Source organism: Orcinus orca, chromosome 21 (assembly GCF_937001465.1).
Source record: "Orcinus orca chromosome 21, mOrcOrc1.1, whole genome shotgun sequence".
NCBI classification, from domain to species: domain Eukaryota; kingdom Metazoa; phylum Chordata; class Mammalia; order Artiodactyla; family Delphinidae; genus Orcinus; species Orcinus orca.
The window spans coordinates 24744269-24767969 of record NC_064579.1 but is presented as its reverse complement, the minus strand read 5'-3'; the positions used below and the strand labels follow the sequence as shown (position 1 = coordinate 24767969).

Genomic DNA, 23701 nt, shown 5'->3' with positions numbered 1-23701 from the left:
GGCAGAACCTTCCAAGAACACAGTTCACGTAACAGGAACAGGCTTTGGTCCCAGGTCATAATGCAAACTGGAGCCTCAGGCAGATGAGACTCCGGCCCCGGCTCCGGCCCCGGACCCGGGACTCAGTATCTGAAGGGGAACTTTATCCTGGTTCCACGGGCAGAGAGCCCTCTGGGCATGTTTACGTCCCAGCCTCGCTGATTCAATGTCACCCATCGACACCCGATGTCAGAGGAGGAGCGGACCATGCAGCCCCCCTGCCCACCGCGGGGGCTCATCTTTAGGGGGTCTGCTCACTGCCTGACCCAAAGAAGCCACGGAGCCCCCGACCGACTCCAAAGGCCCCTTCTGTTACTCCTAACGCTGTGCTGAGCAACAGTTGGCCACTTGGTTCGGGGTCTGATCTCCACATTCTGACCCCTCCCATCTATCCACATATGTCTAAGGATGTGCAAATGAAGGTTATTTTCAAAGAGCTATGCTGTCACTAAAAACTTCACCATCCTTTCCAGCACTGATCCAACACCTAGGGTCCTGTTGGTGCTAAAACCTTTACAATAAATAACATGATACATTTAGAGGGAAGGTTTGGTGAAATTTCACTACAAAGTATTTTGACATCAAAGCTGTTATCAGAGGGTGATAAAACACACAAAAAAATATTTAAGTGCCTACCTTTAAAAATTCAAGAAAAGCAGGTTTTGTAGCACACGTTTTCTTAAGGATTGCCACAGCTGTGCTAAAATTATTCACATATTCACTGTAAGCATCCAGCACCATGGACTTAGAAAACTGAAATACAAGAGGAAATTGAGAAATGTAAGTAATGCAGAATCCAACTGCTTCCTCTCCAAGCTCACAATAAAAGGCCAGAACCCGTGCTAACGATAACCGCTCGGTCACCGTGATGTTTTCATAGGATGAACTTCATTATGACTGTGTGTGATCATTGTTTTCTTAAGCAGACTTGCTAGGGTTTTTTCAATGGCTGGTTGATCTTATTTGCCAATGGTCTTTAAGGCTGCCCTGCTCAAAACTGTGGCAAGTTTGGGTTTCAGTTAAGAAATGTTCCTGACTACAGTCTACAGCTGTATAAAGATGGTGTTTACAGACATCCTCCTTTAAATTCCTGCTGACTGGCATTTTGTGGATTTCACCTCCAGGACAGAATGTCCTGCACCTCAGCATGTGGAGGTCCCAGCATCCTGACCTAACCATCCCCTTGAGATGCCCAGGGGAGGACAGCTGACCACACCTGTTTCCCCAGGCTGACGGGCAACGCCACATAGGCCCACTGCCCAATTTTCCCAGAAGCGCAAAAGTTTCCAGAGGCAGAGACATTGGCCTCACTCCCTTTTATGCTTCTAAGATCCCACATATTCTTGAGGACAGACAGAGAGTCCCATAAGTAGATGTGGGGCCACTTAGAGAAGAAATGCTTTCATCTAAATTATATATTTTTAAAAAAGATTTTCTTCTACATTAAAAAAATGTTCCCAAGGTAAACATTTTAAGGACAGACTAAGAGTTGAAACTAATATATAAAATAGGCAGAAATGCAATAAAAAAGTAAATGTCCAATATCTCTTTTTTGTTTTTCATAAAGATCACTGAAGGGGGTTATGCAAATTCATTTTAGTAAGAACTCTCTTTCCACGTTATGTTCAAAGCATACTTTATATACCTCATTAAGCACACGCACAGAATATATAGAAACAAGGTTTCACGTATCACATTACAGCACTCCTCTAAGTACACGGACACTTAAAATTCTTTCAAGCTCTTGTCTCTTGACAGTGCTGTGCTCAGTCAACTTCAGAATCCCTCTGCTACCTCTAGACAGAAAACTAGCCAGTCCGCAGTGTGGACAATTCACAAACGGGCCGAAGATAAATGGCTCGGAGCCACCCAGCGCTGGAGCTCAGGGCTGCGGCGGCTCCTGCTGGGAAAGGTCAGCGCAGCTGTGGGACCAGCTCGCGTCCCCTCGCGTCCTGTGTCACCGCGGGGCCCGGAGGCTGCACCCGCACAACGGGACACCAGGTCAGGGAGCACAGGGCTGAGGGAAACAGGTGGGTATCTTCCCACAAGGCGGTTCCCAGGAGGGGTGAGACCCTGTGAGGGCTTAACGCCGACAACCCCACAAAACCGTTCACAAGCAGGGCCCTGACTCGGCGACGAAACCATCATCAAGTTGCCTGTGATGCCTCCCAAGCTGGACGGTGTGTGGTCTGAAGTGTTCCAGGGGCAGCTCCACCGGAGCCTCTGGACGTTTCTCTCTACATCCTTCCCCTGGGCGCACACGTGTGCTCAGCTTCCCGACCTCAGACTGGCCCCCGCGGAGAGCTCCGCAGGGTCGGCCGGGGCACTGTGGGGTGCAGCTGGGCTCAGGCCGGCAGGACACCCACCCTGAGGCATCCGTGGGAGAAGGGAGGGGCCCTGAGCCCAGGGGAGCCCCGCAGACCCTCTGGGCACGCCAGCTCGGTTACCGAGGCCACGAAGACGTCTCCGATCATCTCCACCGAGTCCCACTCGGCCACGCGGCTGGCCAGCGCGATCTGGAACATGCAGTGGCACTGCAGGACCTCCTTGACCCGGTAGAAGACCGTCTTCAGCTTCCTCTCGCTCAGGATCTTGGGCTCCATCTCAGACAGCGGCTTCTCGTATTGCTGAGGCAGAAACGCACAAGGACGGCCCAGGCTTTTCTCAGGGTTCATGAAAGAACGCGGAGAAACTCACCTGCGCAGCTACGTTTGTGCCCAAACAGACCAGGCGACCTTTGATGTCAATACACAGACACAATTCTCAGATTCTTTTAAGAATTTTGCCAATTTGAGTATTTTATAATTCATAGGTTCACGAAACATATCCGTTATACAACGTGGCGTTTAGATACCTCCAGAATCCTCTTGAGGGCATCCACGTAGCTCTTCTCACTGTCGACAACCGAGCCCAGAATGTATCTTCTTACGACCTGTTGAGAATTTGAAAAGACAACAGTCAAAACCTGCCTCAGAAAACACAACAGATAAATTTGACTTCTGTTGAGGCTTGTGGACAAAAAAGTTTTTTGTTTTCAAGACAGTACATAAATGAAAACTCCCAAGGCCTTAAAATATATTAGTGCATTAACTACCTACCATGATGGGCACAGAACGTTGGTTCCCCATCACTACAATTCCGTTATTTGTAAACCTCAAATGATAAACCACAACTACAGTAACACAATTAAATCACGGCATTAACAACAATTTCATTCATTCATCCAACAATAATGAACTGAATTAACGGGTTGTATTTTATGTGCCGAGCATGGAATTACATGGTATTTCATGTATACATTAAGCATAGAAAAAAAATCTTCCAGTCTTGACTCAAAGAATGCTATTACCAACACATCTAAAATCATTATTCCAAAGTTTTTTTAAAAAAAAAAAACTTTTGGAAGGTGGAGGTATAGTTCTGTTTTGTTTTGAGGCCATTCGAAGCCTACAAGGCTAGGAACGCAGAGAGTAAATTACCAACGTCAGTTCCAGGTGCAAAAACTCCTCCAGACCTGAGATGCCTGCATTTCAAACAGTGACATCACTCTGGGATTTGTTTTCATGACTAGAGGACACACAAGCACAAGTTTCTGGCTGTAAGATGCCTGTTTAAGGCCAATGACGACACTGGGCACTTTTGTCCAGTTTACACACCATTTGCAAAGTTGTTTTTGCCAATAAATGGCAAGTGGAGCATAGAAAGGACAAGGCTGCTCCTAACCCCACCCCCGGCAGCCCCATCCCAGGAGCCGCGACGCCACCTGGCGGCAGAAGGCACATCCTCAGGGGCGCGCCTCTTGTCAAGTCACCGACATCCACAAGGGAGCGACTCCTCTCCTTACAAAAGGGCTGCTCCTTCACAAAACGAAGGCAAAAAGCAACCTTCAAGGACACTTAAGGAAGAAAGTGATGTGTGTAAAAGGCAGATGAGTCTGGAATTAAAGCACAAGCACACGCGGCCGCAGCGATGACCCCTCCCTCTGAAACGAGGGTGGCACCCCATGACCCAGACACCCCCAAACTGTGGATGGTCAAATGTGGACCAGCCTTCTCCCAAAATTCAGATTCCCACACACTGTCTCAACTCTGGGGTCAGGATATTTCAGGATTTGGGCGGGGGGGTCTCACCTAGGAATTAAATATGTTTTTTTAAGTGCTGAGATGACACTAATGTATCAGGTCAAAGGACCTGGAACTGGTGTTACTGAAAAATACAAAATAAAACCCCAAATCTCCCCCAGATCCCAGGGCTCCTGCAGGTCGGGTCAGCCCCTCAGTTAAACTCAGTTTAAACTCAGCGTGGACAGCACAGCCAACACGGGTCCTCAGGCCTCAGGCTTCCCGGGACCCTGACCCCGAGGCTGCAGGGAGACCTCAGCCCTGGACTGAGATCCTACGAGGCCACGGGGACCCGCGGGAGATGTGCCTGGGCCAGGAGGTGATTAGAGCAATGGAGGAGGAGAAGGAGGGTGTAAAGGGGGGAGGGGAGAGGGGGAGGGGGAGAGAGGAAGAGGATAAGGAGGGGGTAAAGGGGAGGGGAGGGGAGGGGTAAAGGGGAGGGGCGGAGACGAGGAGGAGGAGGAGGAGGAGGAGGACAGCAGCCCCTCCCTATGCCTGGACCCTGGATCAGAGGCCAGACGGCAGAGGATGCTGGCCTCATCCTTCAGCTTCAGTGCCACCTTTCAAGTAAATGACAACCCAGGAAATAAAGGCTTTCCTCCCACCAAACTGGGCATGTAAAGAACGCTTCACACGCAGCATTTTTCCTGACAGATATGTTACCTTATTTCAACTTTGGAAGAAAAAATTCAAAGAGCACTGACATCGGGTTTAATCTTTTAATGGAAAACTCCCCAGAGAACAAGCAGTAACCAGTGGGGAAAGCAACCTCTGTGAACCAGGGGGTAAGATGGGAGCCCGCGGGGAGCGGCGCAGAAACCAAAACACAAACCGTCTCTGGCCGCCGTGCGCCTGGCGTGGCGCCTTCAGCCGAGGGCCACCACACGCGCCGCGTCACTGTCTTGTCGGGCCACGAGGAAGACGCCGCAGACGCCAGGTCCCCGTTTCAAGGGAAGGAGGACGGCGCTGGCGGAACAAGTGAGCGGCCTGGCGGGAGCTTCCCCTGCCCCAGTGCGGGGCCCGGGGTGGGAACTGGGCCGGGGTGGGGGGCGCCTACAGAGGTGCCCTTTCTGCACCAGGGACCCGTCCTCGTTGTCACCACCCGGCCCTCCGGGGGACAAAACTGACTGGCAGGTGTGTGTGTCTGTTGAGATCCTGCGGGCTCGAAACTCCCTTGTCCCCCGTCCCCTGGCCGACCTGCATGGCCCTGCTGTCTCCAAGTCGCGGCCTGGCCGGGGACGCCCCGCAGGTACATGCGTCTGCACGGCGGCCACAGTCCCTCCCCCGCGGGCCCCCCATGGGGAGGCGCCACGAGCCTCCCAACCACATGACCCCCACACCATCCGGGAAGAGGACCCAAGTCCTGGAGCCCCAGGGGAGGCCTCCGGAAACATCGAGAGTATTTCTGAGCAATCAGTGCCCTTTTTCAGACTCGTGAGGCTAAAATGAGGTGGGTGAGCCAGGAACTTGGGCAGCGAGCAGGGGGGCAGCGAAGAGCAGCCTCTCTGCTCCTGCAAAAACCGTCGGCACGTCGCTGCCAGCAACGTGGCCACATTTCAACCCCAGGAGCACGAGGGAGCTGAGGACGCGGGGTCCAGGGGGGCACCGGACCCGGACATGCCCGTCGCCCAATGCCACCTGACCACAAGGCCCCTCTGGGCCTGGGTGTCCTCCTGTGAATGTGCTCCACAGGGGGCATGCAAGGATGAGGGGGGTGACCTTTACACCTGCCTGACGTGTCCCCTCCTGAGCACACGAGCCCGGCCTCTCACAGCCCAGCACCCACACACCAGACACTTCACTAGCACCTTCAACCCGCTCTGCTGCCCCCTGCAACCCAACCAAGAGCCAGCTTCCTCCTCCAGCCTGACCTACAGCTAACAGCCCCTCGGCAGCCTTTGCAACGCAGCTTGTCATCTTTCTTACCAGACTCTGAACCTGCCACAGAGGATTTGTATGTGGTTCCGTCTGCACACCACATCTGTGCACGCGTGTCGTGTGTATGATGCATGCATCTATCAACCACCCTGTATACCTATCACCCACCTACGTCTATCTACCTACATCATCTATTTACAACATCTGTCATCTCTCTCAGTCTCCATGACCTGCATCAGGCTGCCCACGTGGGAAAAACTCAAATCACACCCCACCCAAAACCATCAACTCCTCCCCTCAGTGCCCCCAACTCTGTGGTACGCCCTTGTCTCTGACGCCCTTGTTTCTGAAGCTTTCCTTTCCTTTTACCCAAAGATAATCAAATGGAAACCACGGAATATCTTCCCTCTGCTGCCTACAGTATTTTCAGAGATGAAGAAATTCATTGATATTCGGCTAACTTCGTGAGCTGCTGGAAATCTAGCTTTTAATCTCAGACTCAGGCACTATGTACCCCCACACACACACTTTACACAGTCACATCTAGTCCCTTTGTGGAGATGTCCCATCAGTGTGAATGAGTATAAATGACCCTCACAAAGAATGCAGATATTCCACGCAGTTTTACAATTACACTGGGGCTGATACTCAAAATATGTGGGCTCGCTGCTGGGTTAACCCCTTCCTTGCTGGGCAAGGAGAGGCCAGTGGACGAGCCCAGGTGGCTGGAATGGCTGGGAGTCTGTGCCAGCAGGTAATTCCCAGCCAGCACAGCCGTCCTGGTGTAAGCACGGGGGCATCCGCCCTGCGCATCCTACCTGCTGCTGAGACAAGCCTTCGGGCATTGGGGTGAGGACGGCTTCCGGATGCTTGCAGTCCACGTCAATGAACAAGTTCTGTTCCTCTTCAAGACAGGGTCTGTGGTCTTAAAGGAAGACAGAATGTGCTAGTTTCACACTGAAACAGGATATAACGTCACAGCGCAGTCAAGTTGGCTGTCCAAGCAACGCCTTGGGCAGACACCTCAGTTCTACGACTCCTTTCCGCCCAGCAATGAGTAAAGTGAAGTTTTAACAAACCCAAGAAAACATCCTTCCCACAAGAGGAATGTGGTGTTTGTTGATATTTGAGACTTTCAATACTTGAAGTCTAACTTCAAAAAGCCGAGGTGTCATTTGAACACCTAGATGGCAGAGTAGAAATACATATTTCAATGTCTTAATCTGTAACATATCAAAGTCAGAAACAAAGAAAAGCAGCTGTGAATGACTAAGAACCAACACTTGATAGTCAGGGAAAACGAAGGGAGACTTAGTAACTTCCTGACTTTCTCCCTTTCTCACTAGAAGTCTGTAAAAAGCACAACTTCCCCAAGATCAAAAATTCTAGACCAAAATTAAATTCATTTCTAAAACCTTAGATGCAGCTACGTAATCTAAAGAATTCACAATGGGGCTTCCCTGGTGGCGCAGTGGTTGGGAGTCCGCCTGCTGATGCAGGGGACACGGGTTCGTGCCCGGGTCCGGGAAGATCCCACATGCCGCGGAGTGGCTGGGCCCGTGAGCCATGGCCGCTGAGCCTGCACGTCCGGAGCCTGTTGCACGTCCGGAGCCTGTGCTCCGCAACGGGAGAGGCCACAACAGTGAGGGGCCCGTGTACCACAAAAAAAAAAAAAAAAAAAAATTCACAAAACAGCTAGAAACCAGAAAAGCACAGGAAATTTTAGGTAATAGGAACCTGGAGATGATCTAATTCAAAGATACAAAACCCTAGTTGCACAGAAGAACTGTCAGAAGAGCTTTAAGGAACCTACAGTGTCTATACACCTATTGGAACGGCCAAAATCCAGAGCAGTGACTACACCAAGTGCTGGTGGGGATGCAGGATGGCGCAGACACTTCGGGAGACAGTTTAGTGCTTTCTTATAAAACTAATCATACTCTTATCACATGACCCAGCAGTCATGCTCCTTGGTGTTCACCCAAAGGAGCCAAAAACTTATAACCACACAAAAACCTGCACACGGATGTTTACAGCAGCTGTATTCACAATCGCCAAAACTTTGAAAACAACTAAGATGTCCTTCAGTAGGTGAGTGGATAAAATAAACTGTGGTCCATCCGGACCATGGATGTTACTCAGCTAAAAAGAAAGGAGCTACCAAGCCATGAAAAGACATGAAGGAACCTTAAATGCGGATCACTAAGTGAAAGAAGCCAATTTGAAAAGACTACAGGCTGTATGGGTCCAACTAGAAAAGGTGAAACTATGGAAGCAGTAAAAAGATCAGTGATTGCCAAGGTTTGGGGGCAGGGAAGGATGAACAGAGGATTTTTAGGGCAGTGAAACTACTCTCTATGATGCTATAATGATAGGTATGTTTCCTTATTCGTTTGTCCAAACCCACAGAATGTACAACAGCAAGAGTGAGACCTGATGTGAACCATGGACTCTGGGTGATGGTGATGTGACAGTGTAGGTTCACGATTGTAACACATGGACCACTTGGTGGGGATGGTGACAGCGGGGAGGGAGGCTGTGCCTGAGTGGGGCTAGGGGTTTATGGGAAATCTCTGTACTTTTCATTCAGTTTTGCCATGAACCTAAAACTGCTCTAAAAACAAGATAGTCTTTAAAAAAACCACAACATTCCGGCGTGCGGACGTCTCCCTCAGAGGTCCACTGACGGCCTGGGGGTGGAGGCCTGGCACCGCTATTTGTAAGAGCTCCCGGTTCCCCCGTGTGAACTCCAGGGCTAAGAGCCGCGACTTTAGCCCGGGCTTCCCACCTGACAGCTCAGGAAGCTAAGGCCGCAGGGTTCAGGGGTGTGTGTAATGGGCCCCCCTCCCCCCAAACCAGGAACGATCCTGTGATACTCTAGTCACTCTCCCCCTGGAGCTGCCTTCCGGCCTGCCCCGTGCACCTGGACCCCGTTCCCTTGCGATCCTGGTCCAGGGGTCTCGGGTGGGCCCGAGTCGGCATTTCTGAGCAGCCCCCAGACTCCGGGGCCCCTAACCCCAACCTCTGCACCTGTGGGGCTCTGCCTGTGTGCCCTCCCACGAAGGGCCCCCTCTGGGGCACCTGCCCGCGGCCAGCTCCCCACCGGGGAGCACACTCTATCAAAATCCACATCCCTGTCTCAGCCCCTGACACACTGTCCATCCTACGTGAAGAGGCTGGGGGCTCCGTGAGGATCACACCTTCTTTAAAGGCCCAGGTGGCTTTACGGCCAATTACAGTCTTCCCGGGCCATTCACAGGGGAAACACGTGACCTTAACGTCCTCTCCCTGCACGGCTATCAGCAACCTGCACTGAGCCGGCACCCGCTTTGCCCATCAGAAGGTCGTAGTGGCAACACAGAAACGTGCTCATGAAGGACCAAGTGAGAGTCAGGACGGTCATTCCGCACGTAAACCCTCAGCTGCCCGCACAGCCGGGTACCTCGTACCACACCAGCGCACAGACATGCTCAGACACTAGAGAACCCGCGCCCAGAGCTTGCTGCCGACGTGAACACACCCAGACAGGCTCTATCTTTCTGACACACAGGCTCTATCTTTCTGACACACAAGCGCCACGGGCTCCTGCCCCTGAGTGAAATGCTTCACGAACCTGAGAATTCTGGAATCCTCTCACCAGCACAGAGGATCCTGAGTTCCCACTCAGAGCCCACCGTACCCAGCCTCAGCTGTGAAGGGGCAGGAAACGTGCCAGGAGCCCCGGGCACTGTGAACGCACCCCCGTGACTGTGTTCTATTATCAACGGCCCTGCTGAGAATCCAGGGGCTCTGTGGAGGGAAAGCAAGCCCCCGGGGGGACCCCCGATCACCCGACTGCTGGGAGGAGCCAGTTAAGGGGGGGGGGCGAAATCCACCCACTGCGAGAATTCACTCAACTTCCTGCCGCCCCCCGGAGTCCTCACTGCCCCGAGCCAGCCCCGAGCCCAGGCAGCCTCCCCGAGGCCGCGCCCCGCAGACCTGCAGAGGCGAAGGACTTGGTCCTGATGAAGGAGCGGCCCCGCTTCACCACAGCCTTCGTCTTCTCCAGGCCGTCCTTGGTGCCCTCCTTGGCGGCCTTCACGAGCTTCTGCATCTGCGGGGAAGGGAGGCCGGGTGAGGCTGGGATGACTTGGCAAAACCTCCTTGTTGCTTTTACTCCATTTTAAAAGAACACTGTCAAGTAGTTTGCTCTGGAAACATCATCTGAAATTGGCTTTTTGATCTGGGAGAGCTTTCTTGGCTGTTGTGAAAGTGTGTGTGTGTGTGTGTGTGTGTGTGTGTGTGTGTGTGTGTGTGTGTGGTTTGGGGCTGTTTGGTTTTTATTTTGCTGGTTAAAAAAAAAGAAGGAAAAACAAATTTACAAACAGAGCCCTTCCTTAACATAGTTTTAAAAAAGTCTCCTGCTGTGTTTAAGTCAGTCTTCGTTTTTATTACAAACACTTGCAAAGGGCTTTGCAGAAGCCGAGTGCGGAGAGCTGAGGCCACAGGTGTGAACAGTTTGCCCAAGGTCAACGGACAGATGGCAGGAAACAGTGGAGCCCCTGGCTGGAGACCCGCCAGCCGGCTCAGCCGCTGGACACTCCCCAGCCTCCCCGGGGCTCCCCCTGGAGGCCGGTCCAGCGGCTCACGGGCCCTTCGTACTGATGGTCACAGGAATGGCCAGATGGAGAGGCCTGCCGGGATACAGACAGAGGGACGGCCCGCGGGAGGGGTCGGCAGACCCCCTCCTCCGCGGAGACTGAAGGGTTGGAAAGACCACCGGCCCCCGCAGGGGAGTTTGTCCATCCTGGTTCCCTCAAGCCAGGCTCCTGGCATAACACTTAGACTGGCCGTTGGTACCAAAAGCTTCCAATGATGTGCTTTGGCATTTCACCCCCATTTCTTATCCTTAGACTCTAACGTCTGAGATATTGGCCACTGGGTACGGAGCGACTGATCCTTTAGAGAAAACCCAGATGGCCTCTTAGGACACAAGCCAACACCCTTCGGGTCTGTCTAGGTGCCGGCCTCCCTGCCCTCCTGCGATCCTCCCCTGGGGGAGAGGCTTCAACACCCGCCCACTCCCCTCCAGGGCTTCGCCTGGCCTCCCTCCGGCGGCCCTTTCTACGGGGCCACTGCCCGGTTGTGCGTTTGTGCAGAGCGGCGCCGGCTGAGGGGCTCTCGGGGGCTGAGTGTGCACCCTGGACTCAGGAGCTGTGCCCCTGGGAGGTTCCCACTCGAGGAGCCTGCAGCCTGGTGCCGGACTCTCGTAACTCCAGCCCGAGCGACTCTGCAATTCCTCGCTGTCCCCGCGCCTTAGGCTGTGTCCCTGAGGATGTGCCCCTGGCCCACCACCCACCTCGATGGACACCAGATCCAAGTCACACTGCCTGGCTGACCCCGACTCGGACGCCCAGCCACTCACCACCGCCCTACCCGCCAGGTTAAACGCGGCAAAGCCACTCTGCCTGCTCCGACTCCTGTATCCCTTCATCCAAAGGCGGCTTCGTCTGCTGACGACCCCGGATAGCCGCCCGCCGTCCCCGCTTCTCCGCAGCCACCGTTGGCGCCTTGCGCTGCCTGTGCGCCCCTGCCCGCCCGGCTGCCGGGCGCCCCTCCTTAGCTCCCTACCCCCCCATCGTCCAGATCCCGCCGCCCAGACCCGGGCTGCACACACTGTCCATGCTCCCTCCAAGGAGTCAGAGAATTAGGGACAGACAGACGGCCAGGGAGCCTGCAGGGGGCCGAGCCCCGGCTCCAGGTGAAGCCACACAGGTGCCAGGCTCCGGGCGGAGGGAACGGCCGCCCCGGGTCGCACAGCTGCAGCAACACGCCAGGCCCTGCTTCTCCTGCAGAGGACGGCAGCGCGTAGCCGGCCCCAGACGAGTCACCCTACCTGCTCCTTGCCGCTCTGCCACCATCTGATCGAGCACATTCCCCTCTCTTTGCTGAGCTGGCCTGCCTCGTACCCCTCCCTGGACCACCCGGCCCTGTGCTCCCTGGAACCACCCCCACCCCGGCCTCCAGATTATCCCAGGGGCTCCGCCTGTTTCCTGCACGGAACCAGCCCAACGCTGTGCCGGAGGAGATGCCATGATTCCGGGGGCTTCGCTCCTGCACCGAAAAGCGTGGAACAGAGCCGTGATGTTCCAGAGACGTTTCTGAGTGAATACCTGCCTCAGGTAAGTGCCTTTCAACACGTGTGAACAAATCACAAACGTCAGCAGGACGAAGATCCCAGCGAAGGGAAGGTTACTTGACAGTGCCCTTTTAAAACATCTCAAACAGTGGACACCACGACACTCACACCCAGCAGTTCTCAACTTTGTGGTCTCAGGAGCCCTTCACGCTCAGAAAAGTCATCGAGCAGCCCAAACGGTTCTGGTTTACCGGCTTTATCTATGTTACACTACATAAGGAGTTAAAATTGAGAAAAATGTTGAATATTTTTATTAATATTCATTTAAAAAATATTTAACCTATGATATTTTGTCTCAGGTAACGTTTTATGAAAAATTACTACATTTTCCAAAACAACAAAAAAAGTGCAATTGTTTTGTACTTGGGGGATCCTGCCTCGCGTCTGGCGTGGAGACGGCGGATCCCACATCCCAGCAGGCGTGGGTCAGGCCCTGGGGCCTCCGTCCACACGTTGGGGGACGGAGGGGGACAGAGGCGAAGGATGCCCCGGAATTGACAGGAACTCGCCACTGCCCGGGTGGCCCTGGGGTTCCCTGGACCGCACCGTGAGAACCACCACCCCGGCAGAACTGGCCAGCTCTGGGGCTGAGTTTTCTCGTTAAAGGACAGTCTGTTTTTTGCAGAAGCGTTTTCAGCGTGAACCACACTACCTTCAGTTCATGTTTGTGCTTTAGCTGCTGAATCTCTACCGCGCCCACCGCGTTTGCCACCAAATGTCTCATCTTTTTCTCATAGTGCTCCTTTAAGCGGGTTAGGTCATGGGAAAGCTACAGTACAAAGAGATACAAGCTTTTCACAACACGCTCTTTCCGGTGCTTTGAGACAATCTTACATTGAAAGGGCTTGAGCAGCGTCTGGTGGGTGATGTCCACACACCAAGGTCCTACTGCCCCGGGCCCCCCCTCCTAGCCCACCAGCTCTCGAGAAATAAACACATGAGTGAGGAAGACACATCATCAGAAGACAGACTCCAGGTGAGCCAGGCTGGAGACTCTTCTATGCTGAACGAGAGAAAGTAAATGCACAGAAATATGTGGACACCGTCACGCCTTTACGTTTTGGTGAAATTAAAATGATCAAAAATGTAGAAATATATATAACATTGTTCCGTTGTGTCAGCGCCAAAGCAAAGAAGCTTGAATTCAAGATTGTATCGATGGGGGAAACGATTTGGGGACGACCACGTAGATTTTTAAGTCTCCAAACTGACATAACTTTCTCTGCAGCCCACGGGGATGGGGTGAAATCTTGTAATTCAGTCCTCAGGTGATCACAAACATCTCCAATAGGCAAACCGAGGCCCCTGCTCCTTAGTGAGTGTTTCCCATGTCAGCCCAGACAAGGACACCTCAGCGATTTTTTTTTATAAAATCTGAGACGATGAGGGGAGTCTTAAACGACTTACAGTGTCATCCTGGCAGCTTCTGAAATACGACTTTTTAAACTAGGAAACTTGGTACTCCTTAGAGCTGCCCTCGGGACGCTGCCCAGCAGGACGGACGCGTGCTGGACCTGGTGAGGACTCTGCACTCACGGCCGCCCGGGGCTGGCCCTCCACCGTCTCTGCTGCTGGGCCACCTGGCCTCCTCTATCGGCATTGCTGGTGGTGCATCTGGGAACACAGGTCCAGCTGGGCGGCCAAGAGGGCGGAGTGTCCACTCAGTAATCGTGCCCACGGCTCAGGGGCCATCGCCTGACCAGCCCAGTTTGCACATCATCCGCCAGGCCTGCTGAAGTCGAAATTTACGAGCGTTTTAACCGCTCTCCAAGGCCCCACTGGGTGCCCCATCCTGCTGAAATCAGGCCCCAGTGCCGTATTTAAAATCTCCATTTAAACCTGGAATGCTGGACTCGGCTGTAACAAGCCAAGTGTCACCTTAGTGACCAGCTCCGTTTAACATCACAGCTGTAGCTTCATTCGCTGGTTAAGTCTCAGCTGTAATAACTCTGGTGACAGAGACAGCTAAGTTCTGGGGAAAGCTTGTTAATGATATTGAGTAGCTGGGTTGACCACCACCAACTGGTAGAGTCTTCTTGAGTTTCAGGACAAGATTACAGACTATGCGAACCCTATGCGCCCGTAGTAATCTGTAAGCCGCACCGACGTGGAGGCCACGTCCAGGGGCCCATCGGCCTGGTCACGGGGGTGCAGGCAGGGGGAGGCGTAACTGATCGGTCCTGCCCTGACTTATCGACTCTGCTGTGATGACGAGGCACTAGCCACAGCCTCCACCAGCGTGCGGCCTGCATCTAGACCTCACACAGAAAGGACATGGCGCGCTGACGTGACCGTGGACGGCAGTGGGAATCGCCCTTTTACCAACAGCCAAAACGCCCAACGACAAGAGTATTCGGGGTGGCCACTCACCCCTGGACACCGGACACCTCAGTGGGGTGATCTCCCTCAGCAGGGCCTCTCTCAGGTCCCCACCCTACAACCTCCAGCCCTGGAATCCACTCCTGCAACCTGGAGCTCCTCCCTGGACCCTCATCTCGGGAGCTTCACACACACACACTCCCTCCCCTTAAGGGTGCTCCTGGGCAGCTCAGCCGCTTTCGTCCTATAACATCCTTTTGTAACATGTTCTATTTTTATATCTTCCTGTTTGTGTTGAGAACACTGAGGTTCAAAACATCCCGTAAAGGACAGCAGGGCTGTGCTGTGTCCCACCCGGCCAGGCTCCATCCATGCAGCGGGCTGGGCACAGACAGCATTACGTGTACACAACACAAATATCCAGGGAATGCGTATTTACGTAAGTTATTCAAGATAGCGAACTCGCTTAGGGCCTTTGGAGGGATTTAGTTTATATAAATTTAATTTTCCCATCCTGCGAGATTCTATTGCGTGAACTAAGGGCAGTCTTCTCTTTTGCCAACATCTAGTGCTTTTCTCAAAGTACGTATCAACAGCTTAAAAAACGACAGTTTAAAATAGTATGTGAATGAAAATGACATCTTATAGTCCCGTCCACATGTCCACGTGAGAACGTTTCATCTCTCAGGCACACACACTGGACACGTACTTGCTTTTTGTGGTCGCTGCGCAGGAAAGACTGGGGGACCCCGTTTCTGCTCTCCGAGTCGCTCTGTTCCTCGTAGCTCTCAAATTCGCTCGAACTCCACCCGTACTCCAGAGAGCTGTTTCCACCTTCATCTCCATTCTCAACATCATCATAAATCATTTCATCTGAATGCATAAATGCCAAAAGGAAATTTAAAACGTAGACCCTCACTGGCTCTTGTTCTGTCTGTGCACGTTCGTCATCTGACCACATCGTTGGGGGCTGGTACCTCGGAAAAGCTTGGAGGAACGGAACCTCAGGTATGGCCGCCCCCGGAAAGGCGCTGGACTGATGGGCGTGGGGTGACAAAGCTCTGATAACCCCCCAGCCCCATCCACGTCCTGAGGACCACTGGTCTATGAGATGCCACCACAATTATACCAAATGATGTCTTGCCCATAGAGAACTTCTGACAAAGGAAAATTTTTCTTTAGATAAATGTGTGGAATAGAAACAGATTAGACATACAGACAGATTAACAGATCCCAGACAGATGGATGATAGAGATATTCAAATATGAATGCAAGTGAAGCTTACTGCAAACAACTATAATTTTTGCTTTTGTGCTTAAAACTAGCCCATAGTACCTATAACCTGTTACTGTATTTAAATATCTTCATCACATCAGTTATCTTAGAATTAGTGAAAAGCACATCCGTTTACACCACCAGATACAATGCCAAAGGCACTGCCTGCAGAGGGGACACACCGGTCTAACAGAACAGCTATCACCTTTGGCAGGGGCACCGCCAGCCCACCTTTTGTTGCCGTTTGGTTTTTGAGACCCCAGATCAGCCCATCTGAGCTGGGAAAGGTCTACCAGGGAGGATCAATTACTCAAAAATGCATTTCAAACTTGGTTTTACAGCAACCTGCCTTTAGTTTCCACGTTATTTGCAGCAGGTACTTAAATAACTACCCCGGAGCACACTTATTCTAAGGACCTGGCAAGCTTATGTAGAAAAAGGGCCGAAGGTAAGCACGGGTCTCCTGTCATGTAGAAATCTCGGGAGGAGGCCTCCGTTAGCTGAGGCCCTAACAGTGCTGGGGACCTGACAGCGTCCAAAGCATTTGTGGGATGAATAAACGAATCCACACTTTTAATTAGGAAGTTTGCTGTCGGTTTTAAGAACATGTCCTCTATTAGGCTGGGAAAGTTCCCTCCTATCAGGAGTTTTTAACACTGGAAGGCACGGTACCAAGTACCTTCTAAGCGTGTATCAGGATGAGCGTATGGTCTGTGTCATTCGCCTGGTTCTGTGGGAAATGACATCTAAAGAACCAACCAATGTTGAAAGATACCTGAACTCTGGAGACAAACCTCCAGGGTTAGGATGGGCTTTGGCTTGTTTGCTGAGATGCTGCCAGACGTGGTTTCCTGACATTTCACTTGGGGTGTTCTGCATCACGCCGTTCGGGCAAAGGGGGCTCTAAGTTTGTGCTAACACCCTCAGGGGGATGAGAGGGGGTCAGTTCACTTGCTCACTACTCTTTCCTGCCTTCTATGGGGTTCAGTACCCCTTTCCTTGAACTATTCCTCGAGGGTCTACGAGCGGTGAAGCTCTCCAATCTGCGTCTGAGGTTGCCCGTTTCTCTCTTGTTCAAGGACAAGACTTGGGCTGGATGTGACGATGCGGGCTGGAACCGAGCTTTCTTCAGCACTTGGGGAACATTACCCTGCTGTGTCCCAGCCTGTGGAGAAGTTGCAGTTCCTCCCGGGTGACTGCGCCCTCGCTCCTGTCGCTGTTAAGGTATGCACAGTGGGCTGTGCTCGGCAGTTGGAATTGTACACGCCTCGTGGCGGATTCATGCTCAACCTGCTTTGAATTCGTATTTCTACAACCCGGGAACTTACATCTGTAATTCTGGAAAATTCTTAGTAATTCCTTCCTCCATGACTTCCTGTATATCATTTATTAGAGACATGCCGGCCCTTCAAGCCTCCATGTTTCTTCCCTTTCCATTCATATTTTTCCCATCTTTAACTCCTCCTGTTTCTTTTTAGGATAACTGAGAAAATTACCCTACCTTGAGGGCTGGGATATAAACACGTGCACACACGAAATTGTACCGCACAACATCGGTGAGACACCGTAACCTAACAAAACGTGATTACAGACACACAGAGCTGTGCACCTAAGGTTTCTGCCTGCCCGCCTACATCCAGAGGGAATGACGGTAAAGTGCATCTCATAAAACTCCAGCCCAGACAAAAATCAAACCTGGCTCAGAGTCTGAATTTTCTCTTGGCACGTCATCATAAATGGCTTCTTCTGGATCTGGAAGAAAAGGAAGGGGAACTTTAAAAACCAACCCCGACCCAGGGAGAACGTCCTGCACTTCACGGAGCTACAGATTCCTGTGATGTTACGGCTACTCGAGAAGTTAGTGTTATGATAAGGATGACTCGTGGGGCCTTACCAAAGCATGAGCACTGTTTTTAGGGCAGAACACTTCCTTGGGATGGAAGGACATCTCTAAACGAAGCGGTTGTGAAATGTATCCAACAGGAGTTTTATGGTCTCCAAGCCAATTTATTCCATTATTTTGCATTCAATTACACGTCTCTACATGGCTCTGTATAAACATTTTTAACTTTATGCAGTTGATGTGTTCTGATACACAAAAATTACAAAGGTGGCGTGCAGTCTCAGAAACAAAGGGACAGCTTCACTGCTGCTGTCGGGTAGGAAGCTTTAAAATCAACCGAGGGCTTCATCTCATTTTTCACCCCTGCAGTTGAAACGTGGCCACACGCGCGTATAAAAATGCTGAGCTTTGAGGACAAAACCTCTCAAACTGCATTACGTGAAACGTTAGCATCCTAGGAAACTGTAAGGTGTTTTCTTTAAAAAAAAAAAAAAAAAAAGGAGGGATCCTCCACGGGCAGATACTCCGTGTGCGTGTCAGTGGTCCTACAGAAGAGCAATGGGGTTTGAAGTTCATGCACATATTCGTAAGAGCTCCATGCTCTACAGGGAAGCCAACCAAACTATAGGGTCCTCCGTCCTGGAACCCACGAAGGTGACTGGTTACTAACCAACGCAAGCCAAAATGACATAAATACAGCCTCGCCCTCCTCTGACGTGCGGCCACCGTCCCCTCCCCACATTCCCAGGACCCAGCTTCTTCTCGTGCTGCGCTCAAGCTCCCACGTCAGAGAGGCTTGCTGTCCCGGAATAATGTTCCTCGACTGCGACCACGGTATTTGCACCCCCGTTAGGCAGTGTGGGGGGCTGTTGATGTACAGACCTTACTTTCAAATACAGCTGTTCTACTAATAAAAACGAGTCATGGGGCTTCCCTGGTGGCGCAGTGGTTGAGAGTCCGCCTGCCGATGCGGGGGACGCGGGTTCGTGCCCCGGTCTGGGAGGATCCCACATGCCGCGGAGCGGCTGGGCCCGTGAGCCATGGCCGCTGAGCCTGCGCGCCTGGAGCCTGTGCTCCGCAACGGGAGAGGCCACTGCAGTGAGAGGCCCACGTACCACAAAACAAAACAAACAAACAAAAAAAACGAGTCATGGGAGAACGTCAGATTTTACTTGGGAAATAAAATTGCTTGAGGATAGTGAGGTGACAACTTAATCCTGTAATGACCCAGAGGTAATAGCCCCCTAGCAGAAGCATCTACTTATGCTGAGTTGTTTGTTTTGGCAATGTCATAATTAAAGCCAGAATGAAACATTCCAGGGGAGAATTTAATAATTAGGAGATTAAGATGGTTCTACCTTGTAAGTCAATCATGTAAGATGATTACACAGAAATTAGTGAGCCAGTGGATAGTAAAAGGGATAATGAGAAAAGCCTCACTTTAAAAAAAAATAATAAAAAACAAAATTAGCTCTGCTTTCTGCACCACACATGGAACAGAAGGTCTGCTGCACCATCTGGTCAGTGGCCTGGCTGAAGCATCCCCCACTCCCTCTTTAAAATGGTACCATGAGAAATCATCTCATTGGGGATCACAAGAAACAATGCCTTGTTCATGCCTCAGTCCCCAGATCTCTAACTTTTATGACAAAAACCAAGACCTGTACTAGGAAGAGTCAATCAGGAAGAGGGAGATGCTGGGATGCAGACAGCGGAGATGATCTGATGGGAGACAAAGGGACAGCTTCACGGGGCCCTGGGGAAGCATCTACACAGTCAGCTCTGGTCAGTACTTCAGGTGAATGGACACAGGACAGGAGAATAACTGGCTGAGGCTGACAGATACGCACTGTCCCCGGGGGGCTCGGGGTGGCCCTCCAGGCTCCCGGCGGCCGTGGTACTCACTTTCCATCCAGGCTGTATTCGCCGGATCTGCAACCCACCGGGCGAGAGCACTGTCCTCCTTATGGACTGGACCTTCACTTAAAGAAAACACACCAGAACATCAGGATGTTGAGAATCCCTCCAGTGATTAAAAAGTCACTGTGCATGCAAATTGGGCACTTTCCCAGGTAGCATTACAGGATACACCAGGTTCAAGATTTCCTCCACAACCATGGATAAATAAGTGCATTTGAATGCCTACCACACACACACCACATGTCTAGCACAGCATCCAGTGCAACAAGACATGAAGAAACGCAGTCCCTGTCCCAAGAGGCCTGACTCGTCCTCCTGTTTCTCAGATCTTGCAGAGGGTCCACTACGTGCCCCAAAGGATGCTGGGTTGTACGGACACACCCAAGTGAGACTTGGGCCTCTCAGTTCCAGCAACAGGGCAGACTTCAGTACAGCACTTTCAATATTGGATAGAAAAACCAGGCAGGAGATCAATAAGGAAACAGAGAATGTAAACAGCACTACCGACCAACTGGACCCACCAGACCTCTACAGAACACACCCCCCACCAGGCTTAAGAGCTACAATTATAAAACTCTCAGAAGTAAAGGATGAAAAAGCTTCAGGACATTGGTCTTGCCAATGATTTATTGGACAGGACACCAAAAACACAGGAAATAATATGAAAAAATAGATAAACTGGGCTTCAACAAAATTAAAAACTTTTGTGCCTCAAAGGACACTACCAAGAGAATGAAAAGACAACCCAGAGAAAGGGAGAAAATTCATGAATCACTTATCTGATGGGGTTTAATATTGAGACTATATAAAAAAATACCTACAACTGGGGCTTCCCTGGTGGCACAGTGGTTGAGAGTCCGCCTGCCAATGCAGGGGACACGGGTTCGTGCCCCGGTACGGGAAGATCCCACGTGCCATGGAGCGGCTGGGCCCATGAGCCATGGCCGCTGGGCCTGCGCGTCCGGAGCCTGTGCTCCGCAACGGGAGAGGCCACAACAGTGAGAGGCCCGTGTACCGCAGGAAAAAAAAAAAAAAACCTACAACCCAACAACAACAAACCCAATTCAAAAATGGGCAAAAGGACTTGAATAACATTTCTCCAAAGAAGACATGCAAATGGCCAATAAGCACATGAAAAGATGCTCAACATCATTAGTCATCAAGGAAACACAAATCAAAACCACCACGAGGTACCACTTCACACTCACCAGGATGGCGATGATTTTGAAAAGCAGGAAATACGTTTAGTAAGCTTGGAAAAATTGGAGCCCTCACACACAGCCAGTGGGAATGTAAAATGGTGCAGCTGTGATGGAAAAACATTTGGCTGTTCCTCAGGAAGTTAAACATAGGATTACTGTGTGATCCAGCAATTCCACTCCTAGGTATGTACCCAAAGGAATTGAGAGCAGGGACCTGAACAGATACCTGTACACCAACGTTCACAGCAGCGTTATTTACAGTAGCCAAAAGGTGGAAATGACCAAGTGTCCATCAGTAGATGGGTAGATAAACAAAATGTGGTATATACACACAATGGAATATTACTGAGCCTTAAACAGGAAGGAAATTCCAACATACACTGCAATACGGATGAACCTGGAAAACACGATGCCGAGTGAAATGAACCAGACACAAAAGGACAAATACTGTACAATTCCAATTATATGAGTTACCTAGAGTAGGCAAATTCATAGAGACGGAATGCAGAATAAAGGTTACAGGAGCTGGGAAGAGGGGGGATTGTGGGTAGGGTTTCTGTTCGAGACGATGAAAAAGTTTCAAAAGTAGATAGCGGTGATGGTTGCACAACAATGTAAATGTATTTAATGCCACCAGATTTTAAACTTTAAAATGGTTAAAATGGCAAATTTTATGGTATATATTTTTGCCACAATTTTAAAACGAATAATGCAATATACCAAAACCCACAGAATGGTCCACTTTAAATAAGTGAAATGTACTATGGTATGGGAATTATAACTCAATAGAGCCGTTTAAAAACAAAAAAATAAACACACCTACCATGCACCAAGCATGTTCCCATGCTAGGTGGTAGGTGCTCTAAGACTTGGTAAAACCTGGTCTTTGTCTTTGAAGAATTCAATCTAGTAGCAGAAAGGGACACAGAAATAACAGTGAGAGCACAAAGCAGAGCACAATGCAGGTGTGTGCAGAGCACAAAACCTGGTCTTTGTCTTTGAAGAATTCAATCTAGTAGCAGAAAGGGACACAGAAATAACAGTGAGAGCACAAAGCAGAGCACAATGCAGGCGTGTGCACACAGCTCTGGAAGCGCAGAGGAGGACAGTTTCATGAAACGAGACATTTAAGCTGGGTTTTGAAGGGTGAGTAGGAGTTTGCCTAGGGGAGGGGATTTTCCTGGGAATTTTGAGCAGATGCAACAGCATTTGTGAAGGCAAGTGGCACGAAAGAAAGACTTATAATCAAGTTAGTTTCAAGAATTGTAGATGAAAGCTGGGTTAGACAAAGTTAAAGATCCTTTCTCCTCCTCGGGATTCTGAGAACCTTTACAAGGTTAAGTACTCTGAACGTCTCTGGCAGGGAGACGGGAGTGGCGCGTCATCCAGCTCTCTGTGGCTGTGGACCCGCAGTTTTCTCTTTTTCTGCAAAGCATAATGTTAACGTCTTAAAGAGTCCTGGTGTTCAGGAAGACCCGATCTGGGGTCCCTGAGTGAGAGGGGAGAGGGTACGGAGGACAGAAAGACCACGGGGTGGGGGAGGGGCCTGGGCAGTAAGAGCCTCGGAATCACTGCACACGACATTTCAGGAGAAGGTCAGGGACTCAGAACATCCGTGGAAAATTAGTAAAGATACCTGTTTGTTGGATCCTCAGAACTCAAGGAATTCAACTGGCTGTCTTCTGCTCCTTCCTGTGTCTCTGCCAGGAAAGAGAAGAAGTTCACATTGTTTTACGCCCAAAAGAAATGTTGAGGAAGTTGCTTTTTATCCTCAAAATGGTTTCATATTTTCCTTTCTTATCAATGAGAGGTTTACCTTATTGTGAAGATGATCAACTGATAGATTTAAGATTTTCAGTTTTTAGATCAAACGTATTCAAAATAGGATTATGATGAAGAGTGACACCCAAAGGTCTTATGAAACTACCTGAAATAAAACGGTGCCCAAAGAAACCAAGCTAGAGAAACACCCTAATTATCTCCTGTTTCTTAAGTTTTCATGGGAATTTGCAATTGTGATTTACTTGAAAATGTGTCTACATGACAAGCTCAAAAGATTCTCAAGAAAGAAGTACTGAAGTTGGTGATATCCGACAACCAAACTCCCTGTTTTCCTCAACTGTCTTAACTGGGAAGGAAAGAACCCTCTTACTGAAATTTCACACAAATATGTCCTGATCATGCTTCTGTGACGCCAGTGTCCTCGGGGCTACTCCTGCCCATCAGGACGTCCACACCTGGGACAGTCCTCACGGTGCGTCCCAGCACAGAACATGGAAGCAGAGCAGGTGAGAGAAGGGAAAACTCAGCCGAGATGCCTTTACTGGGCTCATTCTGAACAGAACCGACTGCACTTCTCCAGAGGAGGGATGGTTTGTGTCTTCAGCTGCCCTCCTGACCTGGACGTGCGGGGGGTGGGAGGCGAGGAGGGAGTGGCAACTGCCCACAGGCTTCGGCCGGGACAACGGTGAGCTGCACACTCGGGCCCCGGCTGCTCCCACAAAGCACCGCAGCCTGCGCAGCTTATGGACAACAACCTAGAGGCTGGACGCGCAAGGTCAAGGCGCTGGCAGGTGCGGTGTCTGCTGAGGTCCCTCAGCATAGGTCCCTCTGTGAGGTTCATAGACCATCTTCTCTGCGTCCTCACTTGGAGGAAGGGCTGGGGGCTCTCTGGGGTCCTTTATCAGGGCCCTGAACCTATGTGTGGGGGTCCATCCTCATGACCTCATCACTCCTGACACCGTTACCTTGGGGGTTAGGTTTCAACATGTGACTTTCGGGGAGACACACACTCTCCCTTTAAACCTAAAAACTGAAGCCCTGCAGAAACAGCGGATGCTGAAGCAATGCAGCCAAGGGGCATCTGCGAAGACGACGGAGGCGCTGCGTAAACCACGTCCTCGAAGCTACACGCCTGCCTCTTCCC

At 51.0% G+C, this 23701-nt stretch overlaps 1 protein-coding gene across 4 annotated transcripts in view; it reads right to left on the bottom strand.

The window, feature by feature from the left end:
• Positions 1–23701, bottom strand: part of ARHGEF10 (Rho guanine nucleotide exchange factor 10) — an 86674-nt gene that overhangs the window by 42272 nt on the left and 20701 nt on the right. For 3 of the 4 annotated variants that reach the window (XM_049704255.1, XM_033409224.2, XM_049704256.1), the window contains exons 5-14: positions 22412–22475; positions 19559–19635; positions 17506–17562; positions 15245–15408; positions 12869–12985; positions 10017–10131; positions 6857–6963; positions 2894–2971; positions 2487–2666; positions 676–792 (exon numbers count right to left, since the gene is read on the bottom strand). In XM_049704255.1, the coding sequence (XP_049560212.1) occupies positions 676–792; positions 2487–2666; positions 2894–2971; positions 6857–6963; positions 10017–10131; positions 12869–12985; positions 15245–15408; positions 17506–17562; positions 19559–19635; positions 22412–22475 (1076 nt within the window). The remainder of the gene's footprint in view (positions 1–675; positions 793–2486; positions 2667–2893; positions 2972–6856; positions 6964–10016; positions 10132–12868; positions 12986–15244; positions 15409–17505; positions 17563–19558; positions 19636–22411; positions 22476–23701) is intronic. The other variant, XM_033409227.2, reaches the window with a different exon arrangement.